Source organism: Nyctereutes procyonoides, unplaced genomic scaffold (assembly GCF_905146905.1).
Source record: "Nyctereutes procyonoides isolate TBG_1078 unplaced genomic scaffold, NYPRO_anot_genome, whole genome shotgun sequence".
Lineage (NCBI taxonomy): Eukaryota > Metazoa > Chordata > Mammalia > Carnivora > Canidae > Nyctereutes > Nyctereutes procyonoides.
Genome location: NW_026575025.1, coordinates 5,319,584 through 5,337,490, shown reverse-complemented (window position 1 = coordinate 5,337,490; position 17,907 = coordinate 5,319,584). Strand labels below are relative to the sequence as shown.

Sequence of the window (17,907 nt, the reverse complement as noted above, 5' to 3'; positions counted from 1 at the left end):
GCATTCTGGGGGAGTCACATGGGGCATGGAGAGGTGTGTTGGGGTGCAAGCACATGCACATGCATTCTGGGGGTTCGACTTTACTTTCGGGGTCCTGCCACCCCATGGCAGACTGCAAGGGCGTCCTCCCTCTCTCCCTCCACCCTGCAGAGGCTTCTTGGAGGGGGTGGGTCCGGCCTCCGAAAGCTTCCTCCATGAATACTTCGCTGTGCAAGGCTCTACGTCTTCATCCAATTTTTGTGATTTATATTTTCCATAATTCTGTTTGGTCAGGATTTTCAAATTTATTACACAGTTGTGCACTGTGTTCTCTTATAATATAGAAAGAACAGTCTGTGTTTGCTGAGTCTGCTCTCACTGAAATGTGCTTTCCTGCTCCTTTCCTCTGGGGGCGAGAGGCCCTCAGGCTGTGTGCACCCCCTTGTTCTGAACCTGCTCCTGCCCCCACATTTCCGGGGGACGCCTGTAAGTTCTCTCAGTGTGTTCCTGCTCCCCTTCCCCCAACCCCTCCAAAGACAGAGCTCTTCTACCCCAAACTGGCTTTGAAGCAGAGTTGGGCAGTGGGGGAGCGCTCACGGGTGGGGGGCGCTGAGTTGGAGATCTGGGTCATATGAGCTTGCAGGGGTGGGGGACCGATGTGGAAGCCGCTGGCAGAGCCGGGGCCCAGGGCTGGGTTATCTCCCCGGCTGACCCCTAAAGGGAGCACCCAGTGTCTCTTGGCGCCCCCACCCACAGGGTGGCCACCCTCACAGTTCTGTTCTCCTTTGCCAGGTGCTCAGCCCCCCACCCTGGGCCCCAGTCGAAGAGCCAGCACACACTTGGTAGAGGGGAATCTGCCAGCTTTATTCACAGACCCCCGGAGATGGGGGCAGCCAGGACAGAGACATGTGGGGTGCCTGGGGGAAGGCTCTCTGCCCCCAGGCCGGGGGGCCAGACACTGCCATGGGGGCTGCTCAGGCCGAGGGTCTCTGCCTCTGGGAGCTTCTGCGGCTGCTTCACTTCCAACGCCCACCAACTTTGCCCTTGGCTGGGGCCCCGGCCTTCTTGCTACTGCAAATGGAAGAGAGTTGATGGTCAGTGACTGGGTATTTGGGACCCCAGCCCAGCCCCTCCTTGGCCCACGGCAGACCCCAACCCCAACAGCTCTGCCCACCCAGGCTGCTATCAGGGTGAAGCGCTCTGTCTGGCCTCAAAGCCACGGGCACACATTCCAAGCAGCAGTGACTCACCTGTACCTGGACCGGCTGGGCCTGGGCGCATCGTTCCAGGATTGTTAGTGTGGTTAGGGGAGAGACCAGTGAGCCCAGGACACCCCCAACCCCTGCCAGGAGCTCAGGCTCCAGGGGCCACACCTCAGGTAGACCCTGAATCTGCCAGGGAGGCCTTCCCTGCAGATGGCTCTCATTGTCCCAGTTACTTATGCCTGGAAAGAACCTCCCAGGTCACAGCCACAGGGGCAGGAGAGGCTACAGTCAGCTACCTTGGTCCCCGACTCTAGGCCAGTGGGCCGGGCCTGGTCGACTCAGGGCCTGGGAGGCCTCTGTCCCAGTTCCTTAGTCACCAGTTAGAGCTGGATTGGAGAGCAGGAGGTCAGCACCCTGCAAGGTGGCATCCTTAGCTGCCTGCCATGTCTGTCTGAGGCCCTTTGCACACCAGGGAGCCAGGAGAGAGCTGGGTGCTGGGCCAGGGAGCCATGGGTAGGGGGACGGGGTGTGTGGCTGCAGAAGCTGAACATTTGGGGCAACTTCTGGCAGTCTGGAGAAGGCCACCCAATTCCTGAGGATGGCTTCAGGAGAAGCCATGGTACCTGTGACCATGCAGGGGTCACGACCTGTGTCCTGCAGGGGTCAACTGAGAACCTTTACACGAACACACATGCACATGCACACCTGCAGAAGGGCTCTCACGAGGCCTGCATCAGCCACACACAACAGAGCCCGGGATGGAATGGGGGTCACCTTCGCCTCTCCCCCTGGGTTGGGGAGCCTAGCCCTGGGAGCAGCGAGGGGGCAGGGGCCAGTGGAGAAGGGAGAGATCTCCAGGTCCATGCAGTCCTGGGAATACTGCACTGTGTGAGTGTGGACTGGCTGAGCGACCAGGCTGGGAGGCAAAATCCCAGAGCAGGTGGCTGGGAAGCACAGGCCCTTGCGGTTGAGCATGGCGCAGGCTTCTTGAGATCTTTCCCAGATGCTGTGTTCATAGGTCCCCCAGACCCTGGGGTGACCTCATGGACAGAGCATTCACTATCCTGAGGAACCAGTGGCTCCACCAGGATTGCAGGGAGACTGGTGACAAAGCCCAGGCTCCTGACGGCTTGTGCCGCTCACCTCTGCGGCAGCACAGCATGGGGGTGTCCAGGAGACCCTTCTGGAGGGAGCCCAGAACCACCCATATCCCTGAGGCCTATGGCCAGCCCTCCCCACGGTTTGCCTCCTCCTGGGCTCTGGGGTGAGGACAGAGCAAGAGGAGACTGCGGGTCCCAGGGTGCACAGCCCAGACACCGGGCAGGCTCCGGTGGCCAGCTGGTTAGTTTTGTTACTGCCCTGCGAGGGTCGGCTGCCATCCGGACGGGCTGAAATCACCAGCCCCGTGGCGCCGTGTGCCCGGCACAGAGCAACAGGTAGGAAGGCTACTTACTGCTTCTGGGCCTGATCGATGCGGCTTCTGAGATTGGTGATCTGTAAACAACACAGGTGACTTACCTGACAGGTCCTAGTAGGGCCAGGCCGGTTGTGGCCAGCACGGCCTTCTTCATCGGAGCCTTGCTGCCACACCAGGGCCACTTGCTCCCTTACTGTGTCCTGGCTCCTCTGCTTGGAAGACACCAGCTCTTGGCCCTTGGGACTCTTGCCTCTGACTTACTTTTGGTGGCCCGCACTGGAGACCCCGGGGCTGAGACACACAGCAGCCGTGGAGCTGGCCACTTACCTGCAGCCTGCGGCAGGATGTGGGGCAGGGGCGTGGGGAGGGAGGCCAGGCTCACAGAGCCCCTGATTCCAGTGGCTGCTGAGCAACCAGGCCAGTGGCCCACTTGCTCCTTTGCCCAACTGCTCCCTCCTCCTGACAGTCCAGAGGAGAGGCTCAGGGGGAGGCAGGGTGCTTCCCCACCTGCCTGCAAAGACGGCAGGTCAGCCTCAGAAGGCACGGGCTGCAGGGGGTGGGGAGGAGGTGGGGGCAGGAGGCTGACCTCCATCATCTCCACGCCCACCGCCACCGCCATCCTCAACGAACCAGGTTTGCCATGCGAGAGGCTCACCGTGCATCGCACACCACGAGCCTGGTCCAGGGTGGACTCTGGCTACTTACAACTTGGCCAGCATCTCCACTCTGGCCCGCATGTTCATGATCTAGAAAGACCAAGATGGTTAACAGGCTGGGCGGGTGGCTGAGGCTTGGGGGCCTTGCTGTGTGCTGGGCCAGGTTAGGCTGGGGCCCTCATGACTCTTCCAGCCCCCTGAGGACACACTGTAGGTCATGCACAGGTATGTCAGGAGGCAGTGGGTCCCTGACCTGACGCCAGAACCCAGAGTGGGGTGGTGCACAGGTGATGCCCACTTCTGCAAGTCAGCCCTCCCAGGGGACCCTTGAGAGAGGGCTGTGCTGCCCCCGAGTCTGAACACTGCTGGGCCACGGGGATGCATAAGCCAGGATTCCCTGGACGCCCTCTGTCTTGGTGGCCTGTAGGATCAGCCATGAGAGATGACCCTTGCGTGTGAACTCTCTTCCACTAGGGACCCTGAAGGACATTGAGGATTTGGGGGGACCACGCCTCTGATGGCCAAGCTGGTGGTGTCTGTGTTTGCACGGAGCAAGTCAGTTACTGGAGGGCCTCCGAGGGGACTGTGTCCGCCTGCGACTGCTGTTCTGAGCTCTGAGCCCCTCCCAGGCAACTCTATACAACCATCCCCCTGATGACTCGGTCCCAGACCTCTTTCCCTGCTGTTGGGTGGGGGTGCATGCCACCCTTCAGCTTGCACTGACCAAGGAGGTGACAGCTCAGAGACCCGAGCCTGGGCACCCACCACCACCAGGAGCTCTGAGGGGGCCGAGGTCTCTAGCCAGCATGGCTGGAACCTGGCTTTGCAGAGAAGGCTGTGAGGGACACCACCCCGGTACCGGGGAAACCTGGTGCAATCCTGGGGTGGACTCTCCACAAGCCCCAGGTGATTCAGAACCTGGACCCTGAGGCCACTCAGCCCTCTGCAGCCTCCTGCTGCCCTCCAAATAGGGCTGATTGCCCTCAGAGGGAGCTCCCAGCCCCGGTCCCCGGCAGGAGAGTGGCCTTAGCCAGGCTCCATGGGGATGGCCAGTGTGGGCTTCTCTCGGGCCAACATCCCCTGTGGGTGGCTGAGCCCATGGGGCCTGAGGTTCAAGGTGTCTGCACTCACATCATATTTCTGGCGCTTCAGCTTCTCCCCAAACTCAAACTTGTCTGTTTCCAGTTGGTAGAGGGTGTCCCAGAGCTCCTTGGCCTTGTCCCTGTAGGGATGGCAGGGGTGAGCCTCGGGGAAGCCCTGGAAGGCAGGACCCAGGCCAGCCGCTGTCCTCCTCCAGCCACCACAGGGAGGCTGGCAGGCTTGGAGGACACTCTGGCCATGCCCTGGGGCCACCCTCCACTGCCCACAGGCTGTGACACCCGCCCTACCTCAGCTTGTCCTCACTGAGGTGGTCAATGTTGAGTGGCTTGCGTCTCTCTGCCAGAACCTTCTTCTTCATCTCCCGGGCAGTCTGCTTCTTGCCTCTCTTCTGGTCAGCCTGAGGGGACAAGGCAGAGGGGCCTGGGCTCAGGTGGAGAGCATTGCACTGCTTAGTGGCGGTGGCTGGGGGCACGGACAGAGGCCGGGGCTCCAGGGCCCATGCTCACCTTGGCCAGGTAGCTGCTGTAGTTGGCGCCCATGGAGGACAGGGCTTTCTTCTTCTTCAGGTCATCCTCGGCTCTCCTCTTGGCATCCTCCTCCTCCCTCCGGGCTTTTTCTTCCTGTGGAGACCCCGGTCCCCAGGCCCTCAGTGCTGGGCTGGAATGTCCCCCCACCCCAGCAAGCTTTAAGGACCCACTCTGGGCTTAGCACTTTCTGGAAGCTGTGCAGGACATGGGGAACTTAGCCCACTGTGTCTCCACTCATTGGCTGGTGTCGGGATGCTTAGGAGGAGGACAAAGGAGGACAAGGAACCTTTCTTGGGTCATTGTTCTGGGGTCTGGGGTGGGAGTGCGGGGGTGGTGGGAGCTCACCGCCAGTCTGTTCTGGCGCTCTCTCTCCTTCTCGGCACGGATTCTCTGCTGCTCGGCTCTCTCTGCACGGCGCTTCTCCTGTGGCCAGAGGAACAGGTTGGTGAGCCCAACCTTGCCAACCCATCACCCCTCCTCAGAGTATCCAGCACCCCCACCTCTGCCTAGAACTGCCCGCCACACTCACAATCCTCTCCTTAAGAGCAATCAGCTCCTCTTCCTCCTTCTTGCGTGCTTCGAAGTGGCTGTCAATGAGAGCCTGCAGCTCCATGAGATCCTTGTTCTGGCGCTTCTTCTGGATATCCTGTGGGTGGGACAGAACCCTTCTCTCAAATCTCATCCTGCTGGGCTCATCTTCCCTTTGTTCCAGCAGAGACACCCTGCCTCCTCTGGCCAACATGAAAGCTGAGGGCAGGAAGGGACCTTTTGTCCTCTCCCTGTCCGCATGGCTGCTGCCCTCCTGGGGGCAGGAGGCTGCTTGACCCCTTAGCTCCAGGGCAGGAATGGTGCCCTCCCTGTGGGTGAGTCCAGGTCCTGCACAGCCCTGAGGTCATCAGCACCCCTGGGATGGACTGGCTCTGACTTGGCTCTGTTGTCATCCTCAGAGAAGTTCTGCATGAGCCAGACAGAGAGGAAACTGGTGAGTGAGGTATTTTATTAAGTAGACGGATGGATGGATGGATGGATGGATGGATGGATGATGGATGAAGAAAAGGATGGGTGGATGGATGATGGGTGGGTGAGTGGGTGGATGATAATTAGATGATGGATGGATGGGTTGGTGGATGATGGATAGATGGATGGAGGGATGATGATAGGTGGATGGATGGATGAAGGATAGGTGGATGGATGGATGGATGATGAAAGATAGGTATATGGACAATGGATGGGTAGATGGATTGATGGATGGATGGATGATGGATGGGTAGATGGATAAGTGGATGGATGGATAGGTGGATGGATGGATGGGTGGATGGATGAAGGATAGGTGGATGGAAGATGGTTGATGGATGATGGATGGGAAGACAGATGTCTGACACTGGAGAGGTTTCCTCTGGTCCAGAAATAAATTAAGGCAGAATTGCCAGCAAGCAGGAAGTGCTAGCTCTGGCTGCTTGAGAGCAGATGACCTTCACAGGCTCCTAGTGTGGAGCCTGTAGTCTGGGAGGTCGGGGGGTGGAGGCTGTGTTGATCTGGGTCCCACAAACTTACATCGAAGTCCACTTTCTCCCCTTCTGGGATCTTAGGAGCAGTGAGTCTGAAGAAGAGAGAGAGGCTCGTGAGTAGGGGCAGGTGGAGACCCTACCAGGGGGTTGGCCCTCCTGCCCTCTTGCCCGGGCACCCAGCTGAGGACACACTGCCTGACCTTTGTTCTGGTCAGGTGTACATCCCACTGTCCCCAAAATGGCCCGACCTCTTTGAGAACGTTCCAGTCTCTTTTCATGTCCCTCTGTTTTGATAACATCTGGACACGGAAAGGGCTGTTTCTCCCACATCTGTCTAGGAAGGGCACTCTCACTTTCTCTCTCACACAGATAAAGAAATGCAGCTAGGCCGGACCAGAGGCAGGCTGGTCACTGCAGGCCCCCAAGGGCTGTTGGCCTCTGCAGTCAGGAACAGCTATCTGGACACTTTGCATGTCTCCGACCCATCCTGAATCTTTCTTTCTGGGGACCCAAAGGAAGGGGGCTGGGTCAAAAGCAGTTTGGGGAAGAAATGAGCCCCCCGGATCGGGCTGGCTGTAACTGCCGTCAGCCCCGGGCCCTGCCCCCGTACATTCCAGATGGAGCAAAGAGTTAAAACAACAACACGGTTTTTCAAAACAAGCCACAGAAGAAAGTGGAACTGAATATGGACCCAAATGCTGGAACGGGAGAGGCTTTCCTAAGCTCAGAAGCATCAGAAGGTCCCGCTAGGGGAAAGATGGCCAGACGACTCCACGCAAATGAAAAACTTATGTATGTGAAGAAAAAAAAAAAAAAAAAAAGCAAAAATTGAAAGGGGAAAAAAAAACCCCAACCCAGACTAGAAAAATATTTTCAGCAAGCACAGAGAAGACTTATATCCTTGTGCAAACCGATGGCTGAGAACACGTGGAGACGTCTCTGCCGTTAGATAAATGGGCAGGAGGCGCGCGCTGCCAAGTCTTGGGAAGAAAGGCGGCCAGTTAGCAAGCGCGCGGGAAGGGCTCCTGGCCATCGGAGGCGTGCGAACACAAGCGGCCCTGAGAGGCCCCCCTCATCCATCAGTGTCCCCGGGCGCGGCAGCGCGGGGCACAGACCCGCTCACGTCCACGGCGGAGCCCGCGCTGGCACGGCCCCCGTGGAAAGCAATTTGGCAGCGATCGTCAAAAGCCTGAAGAACGTTCATACTCTTTGACCCAGTAATTCCAGTTCTGGGAATGTGGCCTAGGGAAATAACCCGAAAGACGGAAAATGCTTTCCATCCAGCATTATTTATGATAGTAAAATATTGGGGAAAGCCTTAATGTCCTGCAGAAGAGGAACGGTTAGAAAAATTATGGTTTGTCCAATTGATGGAATATTATGTGGCCATTCAAAATATTTAAGAAGACTATGTAAAAACACGGAAAAATACTTATGAATAGTGCTAAATTTTAAAAAAGCAGAATTGAAGGTTGTATAGACAGTACGATGTTTGAAAAACAGCTCAGAGTTTAAATCTTTTTTTCCGAGCCCGACGCACGGAAAGAGTAGGAAGAAATAAGGCTTTTATTCCTCCCTGCTCCTTCCCACAGTCTGGCTGGCGGGCCGGGAGAGTTATAGACGACTTTTTTTTCTTCATTGGACTTTTACGTATTTTCCAAATTTTCTTTAATGAGGTGTTTTATTTTCATAATGAAAACACAAACATTTTTTTAAAACTAGAAAATATCTGGGACCCAGCAGCTTTATTTAAAATTGCTGAAAAATAAAGTGCAATGGATGGAAATGTGCCGGCTGTGCCCTCGACACACAGCCGTGTCCGTGGACCCCCGAGGGTACCCCATGCGGGAGCAGACCCCGGGCGTCCTGGTGGGCAGCGCAGGGTGCAGGCGGGATGCTCGGAAGGACAAGGGGGATGAATCACGCCCTGTGCACTTGCAAGTGTTCATCCAACACATTAGATTCAGAATCGTGAGGTTAAAAAAAAAAATCTCTGAAATGCTCACAAGTGGGTAAAACAAGGGAAAGACCCTCCAGACAAGGAGACGGCTCCCCAGAACCCCAGGGCAGTGAAAAATGGCATATCCACCAGTGGTTTTGTTCTGAAGGGGCTACTGGGACCCTCCCTCCACCTACCTCTCACAGCTGCCTCTCAGCTAGGACCTGGGGGGGACCCTACAGCAGGCAGCCAGCGGTAGGGGTCCAGGAGCCCAGGAGGGAGCTCTGTGGCACCCCCTCTCTCTGGCCTGTCTCCCTCAACCCCCTGTTCCCCATCCCTCCTTGGCCTCCTCCTGCAGGAAGTCCTCCTTGCCCACCCTGGACGACCAGCCCACAGCCACACCTCACTGGGCCCCCAGAATTAATTTCTGCTTCTCTTTTTTTTTTTTTTTTAAAGATTCAAGAGAATCTTTTTTTTTTTAAGTTTTTTTTTTTTTAATTTTTATTTACCTACGATAGTCACAGAGAGAGAGAGAGAGAGGCAGAGACACAGGCAGAGGGAGAAGCAGGCTCCATGCCGGGAGCCCGACGTGGGATTCAATCCCGGGTCTCCAGGATCGCGCCCTGGGCCAAAGGCAGACGCTAAACCGCTGCGCCACCCAGGGACCCCTAATTTCTGCTTCTCACTGGGGATGCGGCACCCAGGTGGACTCTGCTCCCCACCTGCGGGAGAAGGCATAAGCTGCCCCCAATGATCCCATTATCACCACGTGCCTTTGTCGGACCTCTAGAGCTTTAAACATCAAATCAAGGAGCAGAGATGAGGCTGCTCTCTCTCAGGGGTTTGGGGTGTCCTCCCCACAGAACCCAAATGTGTCATCTTCCCAGGTGATCTCCTCCAGTCTCCCTCTGTCCTCCCTGGTGTCCGGACCTGCCCGGGCCCTGCACTCACCTGGGTCTTGGCTTCTCCTCTGGTCACCACAGCGCCAGCATGGGGAGAGGGGAGAGAAATCGGGTGAACCGGGGGGCCTGCTTCTGCCCACGGGCTCCTGGGGACCTCTGGCTGGGGGCTCCTGCCTGGAGTCCTGCCTGCTTCCCCCTCTCCAGCTGAACCTACCACCCATGCTCCTGTCCTGCCAGCAACAAGAGAAGGTCCCTGTGGGGTCCCAGGGGAGCTCAGGGTGCACAGACTAGGATGTGGTGCAGGAGGGGAGACACAGGAGGAAGGAGGGGCTGGAAGCCAGAGGCACAGAGCCCTTGGGGGCCAGGCAGCGGGGGCTGCGGGAGTGGGGCCATGGGGGCCAACACCAGCTGGGGTATCACCCTTCTTCCCTTGGTGCCCTGGCCGGGACCCCATCAGGGTCCTGCCCATCTGGGGACTGGGCGGAGGAGCTGGCCGCTGGCTTCTTTGAGTCTCCATGGGGGGTTGGTGGAGCCCACCCTGTGAAGCCGAGACCCTCCCTAACACTGGAGCCTTGGGGCTGGGGGTGTGTGGTCCCTGGGCCTGATTCCTGGGCTTATTGGGTGACCCAGTGGATCTGGAACAACCAGCGTGCCGGGGGCCGTTGAGGCCTTGCTCATTGTAGCCCCAGGCAGAGGGCCCGGGGTGAACCCTCAGATGGAGCCCCCCCACGGTGGCCCACGGGGCCGCGGCTAAAGGGGCCCCCGACCTCCCTAGGGAATCTTAAGAGGCTTTTCCTCCTGAGGCTCCTGGGGGGCCACAGGGCATCCAGACCGAGGACCAGCCCCCCACCTGCCTGCATGGGCCTGGCTGCCTCTGAGCATCCCCACTCCCAGGCCTGGGGAGGCCCCACTGGCCAGCTCTCGGCCTGGGCTCTGCACAGCTGAGCAGGGTCTTGCCCTCGCCCTCAGTCTCTGCTCTCCGCAAGGCCCTCTGCCCATCTGAGAACATGGCTTCGACTTCCTGCATGGCCTCCTCTGCCCTCGGCAGCCCAGGCGTGGGGCTGGGGTCTGCCTGCATATGCACTTGGTGTATCCCCCTCGGCCGGGCTTCCCCTGGATGCACAGGGGCCCACCGCAGGCCCACAGATGGCGCCTTGGCCATTTTGTAAGTCGGCTTGATGTCACCCTCTCCCTACACCTTGGGGGGAGGGGGCTGTGATGTGGGGAAACTGAGGAAGAGAAGGGATGTGGTGGGAGCAGGAACCCCAGAGCAGAGGGGCAGAAGGAAGGGGCTGAGGTGTGTTTGCTCTCTCTGGGGGCCTAGCTGGAGCGGGCCATAGGGGCAGGGGGCAAGGGGAGCGGTGCCATGCTGCAGAGCGGTGGCCAGCGGGGGACAGCCTGGCATCCCCGCCTCTTGCAGGCCTCAGGGTGGGTCCCGGGGTGCCCGGTGACATTGTAGCCCCTACCGGCTAGATCCCTGGACACCTCTGCCTGCACGGCTGGGCGTCCACCCCGCAGCACTGGGCCAGCACCCCCTGCATCTTCCAGGTGGCCTCTCTGGGGCCAGGAGAGGGAAACTGTCAGGGTGGCGTGCAGGGGTCGGGCCCAGCCCAGAGGCCCCCATGGCCCCACTGAGTGGAGAGGCCCTGACTGGAACCTGCGTCTCCCCCACTCCACTGAGGCTCGGCCCACCCAGGGGTCTCCTCACACCCGGGTGTGTCTGGCCCTGGCCTAGGTGGTGGGGAGAATGCCTCCTCTGCACTCAAAGCCCCTGGCTGTTCCAGGTCACTGCTGTCCTGCCCGAGGCCTCTGCTGACTCTCCGATTCACCCCACTTGGCCCTCATGCTCCCCTCAGCCTTACCCCTCCTGACCCCCCTTCTCTGAGGTGCTGTATGGGGCAGGGCAGAGGCGCCCACTCTGTCTCTCCTCCTCTGCTCTTCTCCACCCGACCCTGTTGGTCCCGAGGGTCCTGGTGGACCTCAGCACCGTTTCTGGCCCTGGGCTCTGTGTTCGATCTTGGGACTAGCTGCCCCCGCCTTCCTGCTGGTGGCCCAGGAGGGGCCTCACCCCCACAACCCCTGCATGGTGCATGTGGTGGGGGCCTAACCTCTCTCACTGTGGTCTCAACCCATGGGAAGGTGGGGGGTCAGGTAGGGAGCAGGAGGGGGGCGGCAGGGGGCGTACCTTCCTGGACCTCTTCTGCAGGAACAGCACCAAGGGATGGCGGGAGGAGAGAGAGAGAGAGAATCACCTGTGAGCCTCGGCAGGGGCCGTGGGAGGGGCAGATGCGGGCGTCTGAGTGCAGCCACACTGTGAGTAGGTTACACCGCCCCTCTTGCTCCTGCGTGGCCCGAGTGCCCGCTCACACCCACACGTGGTCACACGTGTGCACAGGCGCCCACACGGGACTGAAGTCATGGCACATACCTGGTTCATGAACTTCATGGGGAAGGGAGGGCACGGAACAAGAGGCAATACCACGCGTGGGTCAGAGGTCAAAGGAGGAAGGATCCGAGGTTAATGGAAACACCAGTCACCATTCAGGAGGGTCAGTGGCCGAGGACAAGGGGCAGGGAGTGTGCGGGAAGCCAGCGAGACATGGTCAGTGTTGGCAGGCAACCCCCCCAATCCCATCCCTGCCTCGCTGACCTGACAGGGAACCAGGGCTCAAGGGTGGATCTGGGGGTCATCAGGGTCCCTGCCTCTCCTCAACCCCCAGGAGGGCCTAGCAGGGCCTGGCAGCCTCTGGCTGGGGCCTGGTCAGGTGGAGGGCAGGACCTACAACCCAGGGAAGCAGACCCAGAGGGTGCCTCGCTTCCTGCCACCCTGAGAGCAGGGCCCACCTGCCCTTCCTGTCCTGCCTCCCAGGGCACACAGATGTGGGTGCCTCCCTCAGCTGCTCTGCTGGTGACCCCTCTGGTTGTCCACCTGGATCCTGGGAGGGGCTCACAGAGCGGATCGAGGAAGATGGCCAGGGAATGACATGGTCCCTGTTGGGGGCCAATGGGCTGGTCCCTCCATCAACCTGTGTTCACCCACCATCTGGCCTGGGGCCCTGACCCAGTTAAAGGGTCAGATTTGGCTGTGGGCTCTCAGTTACCCACCCTGGGCTGGAGGCAGAGGTTCAGGGACAGTGAGGCCAGGCCCGCCCACCACCAACAAGGGTCCCTGTGCTGGGGCATGAGCTCCGTCTGCAGCCCAGCCTGAGTCCAAGGTCCATGCATGGCCCTCGGGGACCCTCCACCCCACCCCCGCTCTGGTCAAGCATTGGCCACGGTTAGTGGGTGCTGTTAGGGCCACATGTGGGAGTCCTTTGCTGGCTGGCACCCCGCTCCTCCCTGCCCTCTCCCCCACCCTGCGTGGGTTCCAGCCAGGCCCTGAGCCCCACATGGGGACCAGAAGTCCTGTGTCCTCATACCTTCTTTGTGGACTTCTGTAGCTAGAGGGGCGCCAGGTGTACAGGCAGCAGGAGGAGAGAGGAGAGGTTAGGCCAAGGGCACACTGCATGTCCTTAGGGGGTAGGGGCACAAGGGCCAAGGGTGCGGGGTAGGGACTGGGGTCCTGGACCCACTTACCTTCCTCCTGGGCCTCCTCTGGGATGGGGGCAGTGGGCATGGGAGGGGGAGAAGAAACAAAGACAGTCATTAGTGATGCACCCGTGGTGGCAGGGAAGGAGGCCAGCCCCCGGGAGAGGGGACAGCTGGTGTGGGGGGCCAAAGGTGATGAGCCCAGGAGACCTGGGCCTGGCCCCCGCTTCAGTCCCGTGACTACTCCTGGACCCCAGGATTCCCACCCCTCACTCCCTCCTTGGGCCTCAGGACCCTGCCTGCCCACCCCAACGGGGGTGCCTTCTTGGGAGGACCTAGCCAAGTCCTGCTCTGCAGGTGATGGATGTGAGGATGGGCGGGACTAAATCCACTGTTGTAGGGAAAGCCCGGGAAGTCTGGGCGAGCCACACAGCCTCTGAGCGAGCCCGGGGTGACGTGGATGCTGAGGGTCTTGGAGGAAACGGGGGCAGGGGGCCCTTCCTGCCCATCACATAGACCTCCCTGGGGAAGGGGCGGCCCCCCAGGACCACATGTCCTGCTCAGAAATGAGTCTTTCCACCTTTTCAGCACAAAAAGAAATGTTTTGCTCACGTTGTTAGGGTAGCCAAGTGTTTTCAAAATATTTTCAAAACATAGCACCCAGAACGCCTCACGGCCGAGCCCTGCCTGATGAAGTTGCGTGAAAGCCTCCCCAGGGTTGAGCGGGTGCCAGGGATTCGGGGGGAGCTCCCACCCGTCTTGAGAACCACGTCTCTGCACGGTTCCCAGGTGCGGCGGCTCTCCTGCACCCCACACCTGCCCGGGCACGACCAGGAGGCTCCCACAGATGCCGGGCCACACGAGGGAGGGGTCTCCAGATGAGTCCGGAGGTTAGGGCCCCAAGGCAGGGATGCTGAGAGACAGGGGGACACAGAGACAGCGGGACACAGGGAAGGAAAGACACACAGGGTCTGCACAGTCCGGCCCTTGGTATTAACGAGGGTGAGTTGGAAACCACGTGTCAGCTCTGTCCACACAGCACTACCAGGATGGGGATTAGTGAACAATTAATTAATGAGTTTGTCTAGTAGTGGATGAGGAGATGGGAGATTAGCAAGTGGCATTAATGATGGGGAGGACAGGCAGGTAACCAAAGTACGGGCTCCGAGAAGCCCCATGGGGGTGAGACCCAAGCAGAGTGGGGCAGCCGGGGTCAGGGTGGGGGACATGCAGAACTGCCAGGATTACCTTCTTCCTCGTACTGCTCTGCAAGGGGATAGAACACAGGAGCTGTGTCGGGGGGGGCCCCCAGGATCCCGCTGCCCCGCCCCCAGGCCACTGAGGATGGAGCCTGGGGGGCCTCAGGCTCTGGAGGAGGTAAAGCCTCCGGCGAGGCCAGCGGCCCAGTGAGGTGGAGATGGGGTGCGGGGCCCAGTGCCTGAATGGCCAGGTCCCCAGGGAAAGGTCGTGGGGCCAGAGACCCCTGGCCTGAACACTGCCCCCAGACAACTGTGGAGGGCAAGTGGGGTGTACGGGGTGGGGTTTAGACGAGACCACATCTGGGGATGTGTCCTTAGAGGAAGAGGGGTCCTCTTGCTCAGAGGAGGTTGGTCTAGCGCAGCAAAGCTCAGACTTCCTTCCAGGGTTCCCAGGGAGGACCGTGCTGTCCACGGTCAGGCGGGCCTGTCTCGAGTGTGACTTTTCCTTGGGGGTTGGGGGCGGACGCATTTGACACTTACCCTCGACCTGCTCACTGTTGTGGGGGTCAGGGGTGGGGGGAGAGAGAGAGAGAGAGAATGGGTGAGTGCGGCTTTCACTCAGTGGCCTCTGCACACAGCCCAGGTCCAGGGGCGCACGCAGGGCGCGCAGGGCACGCAGGGTGGGTGGTTCCTCAGATGGGTACTCACACTTCCTCGTCAGACATGGTGGCGGGACTGTTTCTGGGGGGGAAGGAATGGGACCAGAGTCAGAATGGCCTTGGTCTGCAAGTGTTGGAAGGGGTGAGCACTGGGCGCCGAGGGCTGGGGGTGTGAGGATATCCAAGGACAGGGTGGAGGCCAGCTCTCCGGCCTTGGGCGGGCCTCCTCCTCAGGCCCCCCCAGGCCTCCTCGCCTCACTCAGATCCCACCCCGCCCCCCTTCCTGCCCTGGCTCCAGCCTGGAGTTTGGAATCCCGGGGCTGGACGGGATATTGGAAGGTCGTGGTGTCCACCCCCACCCAGGGCCGACATCCTCTCTATAGCATTCCCCGAGGAGGGTCATCCAGAATGCACGGTGCTTGTCCAGCCTGTTTTGGACTGCAGAAGAGTCCTGCTGATGTGGCTCGAAACCTGCTTCTCGATGGTCTCTGCCTTTGGGCTGAGGTGTCCGGGGTGGGGGTGGGGTCCCTGGCGGCCCCTAGATCACAGTGTGCCGGGCCTTGCCAAGTCTTCACACCCTGCCATCCCTGTGACAGCCCTTCCTGCTGTGAGCCCGCAGCTCCCTTCCCCACCTGAGGGTCTCCTATGGGGACCCCACGTCCTCCTACAGGGACCCCACGTCCTCCTACGTGGGTTCCCTGGGGTCCTCCACAGCCCTGGGCCGTGCCCTCTCCCCAACTCTCCAGAGTGCACCACCCCGCCACAGAGCAGACTGGACCCTGAGCTCACGGGGCCGGGGTCTGAGCTGTTTCTCCATGTGTCCCCCAGCCCAGGGCCCTGAGCAGGAGCGGAGTGGACAGCCCCCTCTGGCCAGCCCTCCTCAGCCTGCGTTCCCAGGCCCCGTGGATGCTCTTGAATTTGTCAATGTCTGCAGGGAAGCTCTGTGCCCGGGCCCTGCACACGTGTGCAGGTGCGGCCGGCGCCAGGCCTGTGCGCTCGGGGACCCTGGTTCCGTGAACTGGCCACCGTGCACGCCTGAGGCGGTCCGGGGCCTGGGAACGCTCTGAGCAGCTGCATCAGAATGTTGGCCCGGGGCTGAAAACACAAAGTTCATGACAACATATTGCAGCTCAGTTGAAGACAATAGCTGTGCCCCCCCCAGGGAGCTTCGTATAAGAAAAACACAAGCTCATCATCTAAAGATGCATTTACATCACATCCATCGCTAAGGTGGGAACAGTTTTCCGAAGCCTCTGTCAAGAATGTTAATTTTCCCAGTGCAGTTTAAGCTCTAGGCAAAATTAACCCCCGGATCTCTGCTCCCCGAGTCCCAGCCCAGAAACGGCCGGGCTCCTTCCCGAAACAGGACTCTGCTGCCCCCTCCAGTTCCAGCCTCCTGCCTTGTGTGCCACTGGGGGTCTCAGCCTCCTGGGGGGCCCTGTCACAGCCCCTTGTCCCCCACCTTGTCCCTGACCCAGCCCGGGGCCTCGCCCTGCTGGCCCCCCTCAGCCCTGGCAGGGCCCTACACCTGTCGGCAGCCTCAAGTGGGGGCGGTGGTGGCCCGAGCCCAGGGGCCGGTTATTTTTAAGGAGCCAGTGGCAGCTGAGATGTCCAGAAATAGGCACCCAAATTAGCCAAGACACCTCTGTCCAGAAACCCAAGACGCAGGGAGGGGGGCTGTGCGGGTGGCCGGCACTCAGGGCTCCGCAGGGCCAACTCCCCCCGCACCCTTGCAGGTGTCCCAGGCCCGCCTAAGCTCCCGCATCTCACCCTCCTGCCTTCTGGGGTGCAGGCCAAGGGGCCACCCAGAAGACCCCGTAACCCCAGGCAGGGTGCCTGGAAGCCCCACAGCATGGGCAGCAAAGCCTCACTCGCACAGGGAAGTTGAGGCTTGTCCAAGGTCCTGCCCCCACAGCCGGAGGGAGCCCTGAAGGCCACACCACGGAGCAGCTCTGTCACCTCAGCTTGCTGTCTGTTGGGGAGGGGTCAGGGTGGGGTGTGCTTGCTGGAGGGCAGGGGACAGCTCAGAAGGAAGTCAGTTGTCCTTTTCGTGCTCTGCCCTCGGTGAGGGTTGGGGTGTGAAAATAGCCCCTGAGGTCAGAGCTCCTCGGAGACACACACCCTCCTGCCGTCCTCCCCTCTTTCCCAGGTGACACAGGTGGGGGGGATAAGGGGGGCTGTGGGCCCCAGGCCGTGTCGCATCGGCCCTCGTCCTACCCTGAGCTTGCTCCTTGCCCTGATGCCCCCCACGATGGCCGAGGGCACAGGGAGGGCGGGAAGTCCAAGGAGCAGGGGTGGGGCCTCTGGGCACACGTGCTCCCCCTCCTTGGGCAACTGGACGGATCCCAGGTGCCCATTGCGTGCCTCCCCCAGCCCCGTTCACTCCTGTCCTTGACCTGTGGGAGCTGTCCCCCAGGTCCCCCTCACCCTTTCCTCATGGAACTGCTTCTGGGGTGAATGACACAAGACCCCTCGTGTTTGTCTCCACACATGGTGGGGTTGGAGGCAACTACCACATAAGGCCAGAGCTCCCGGCTTCTGCGAGGAGCTGGCCTCGGCCCCCCAGCTTGCCGAGCCCCGAGGGAAGGCCCAGGTGGCCCCGGGAGCGATCCAGGGCATAGCAGTAGGTGGCCCTCGGAGCTGTGGGCAGTGCCCATCCCGGGCTCCTCATCTCCCTCCAGCCCGCTGCCCCTGCTCCCTCCAGGGAGCCCCCACTTGCCTCCTCGGGCCTCCCTCGCTGCTGGGCTGGATTCGGAGCTGCGTCCCCCATGTTCAGAGAATGTTACCCTCCATGCCAGCACCCTTGGGACCCTGGGGTGGCTTTGTGGGTTCTCTAAGCTGTCACACTCAGAGCTAAGACACATGCAGATATGGCACCCTGAACCCTCAGCACCCCGGGACCCCAGATGCGTGTCTAGTGTTGGGCCAGCCCTGCCCAGCCCTGGGCCATACCAACCTGTGGCTGAGTCTGGAGAGAAGAGCTCCCTGTGGACAGGACCGGCTCAGGCACTGCCCGCTCGGCTCATGCCCTCATGTTATAGTGACATTTGATCTTGCCCAGCAGCCCATTGGCCAGGGGCTGGGTGGCCGGGCTCGTAGGGCAGGCGGGAAGGGGCTGTGCCCATGTAGGCCCCTTACCAAGTATAGGAACAGCAGAGGAGGAGGCCTGAGGAGGCGAGGGTGGGGGGGACGTGTCTGGAGAAGGAGACAAGGTCCACCCTCCTCCCCCGGGAAGTGTCAGCTTCTATTTTTACCCCTCCACCCCCACCCCGACAGAGGGCACATTC

General features: G+C 60.5%; 1 protein-coding gene across 5 annotated transcripts; it reads right to left on the bottom strand.

The window, feature by feature from the left end:
* Positions 1 to 822: 822 nt before the first annotated feature.
* TNNT3 (troponin T3, fast skeletal type) lies at positions 823 to 17,702 on the bottom strand. Of its 5 annotated transcripts, none has more exons than XM_055314238.1 (17): positions 17,577 to 17,702; positions 14,670 to 14,702; positions 14,502 to 14,515; positions 14,011 to 14,028; positions 12,811 to 12,828; positions 12,654 to 12,674; positions 11,663 to 11,674; positions 11,420 to 11,434; positions 9,284 to 9,302; positions 6,440 to 6,485; positions 5,415 to 5,531; positions 5,231 to 5,308; positions 4,865 to 4,978; positions 4,646 to 4,755; positions 4,389 to 4,479; positions 3,307 to 3,347; positions 823 to 1,050 (listed from the first exon to the last, which is right to left on the bottom strand). In XM_055314238.1, the coding sequence occupies exons 2-17, from the start codon at positions 14,684 to 14,686 to the stop codon at positions 996 to 998; spliced, it is 786 nt and encodes a 261-aa protein (XP_055170213.1). In that variant the 5' UTR covers positions 14,687 to 14,702; positions 17,577 to 17,702; the 3' UTR covers positions 823 to 995. The 5 variants fall into 5 exon arrangements, with proteins under 5 accessions (XP_055170213.1, XP_055170182.1, XP_055170190.1 ...); XM_055314207.1 differs by lacking the exon at positions 3,307 to 3,347 and adding an exon at positions 2,638 to 2,678 and having other exon boundaries at positions 17,577 to 17,699; XM_055314215.1 differs by lacking the exons at positions 3,307 to 3,347; positions 11,663 to 11,674 and adding an exon at positions 2,638 to 2,678 and having other exon boundaries at positions 17,577 to 17,698.
* Positions 17,703 to 17,907: the final 205 nt, after the last annotated feature.

Excerpts from the sequence above, each read along its gene's own strand:
- TNNT3 (XM_055314238.1), bottom strand. Across the intron at positions 5,532-6,439 it reads GGGAGAAAGTGGACTTCGAT|GATATCCAGAAGAAGCGCCA; the intron begins GTAAGTTTGTGG and ends TCCCACCCACAG. Across the intron at positions 1,051-3,306 it reads GTGGAGATGCTGGCCAAGTT|TAGCAAGAAGGCCGGGGCCC; the intron begins GTAAGTAGCCAG and ends TTCCATTTGCAG.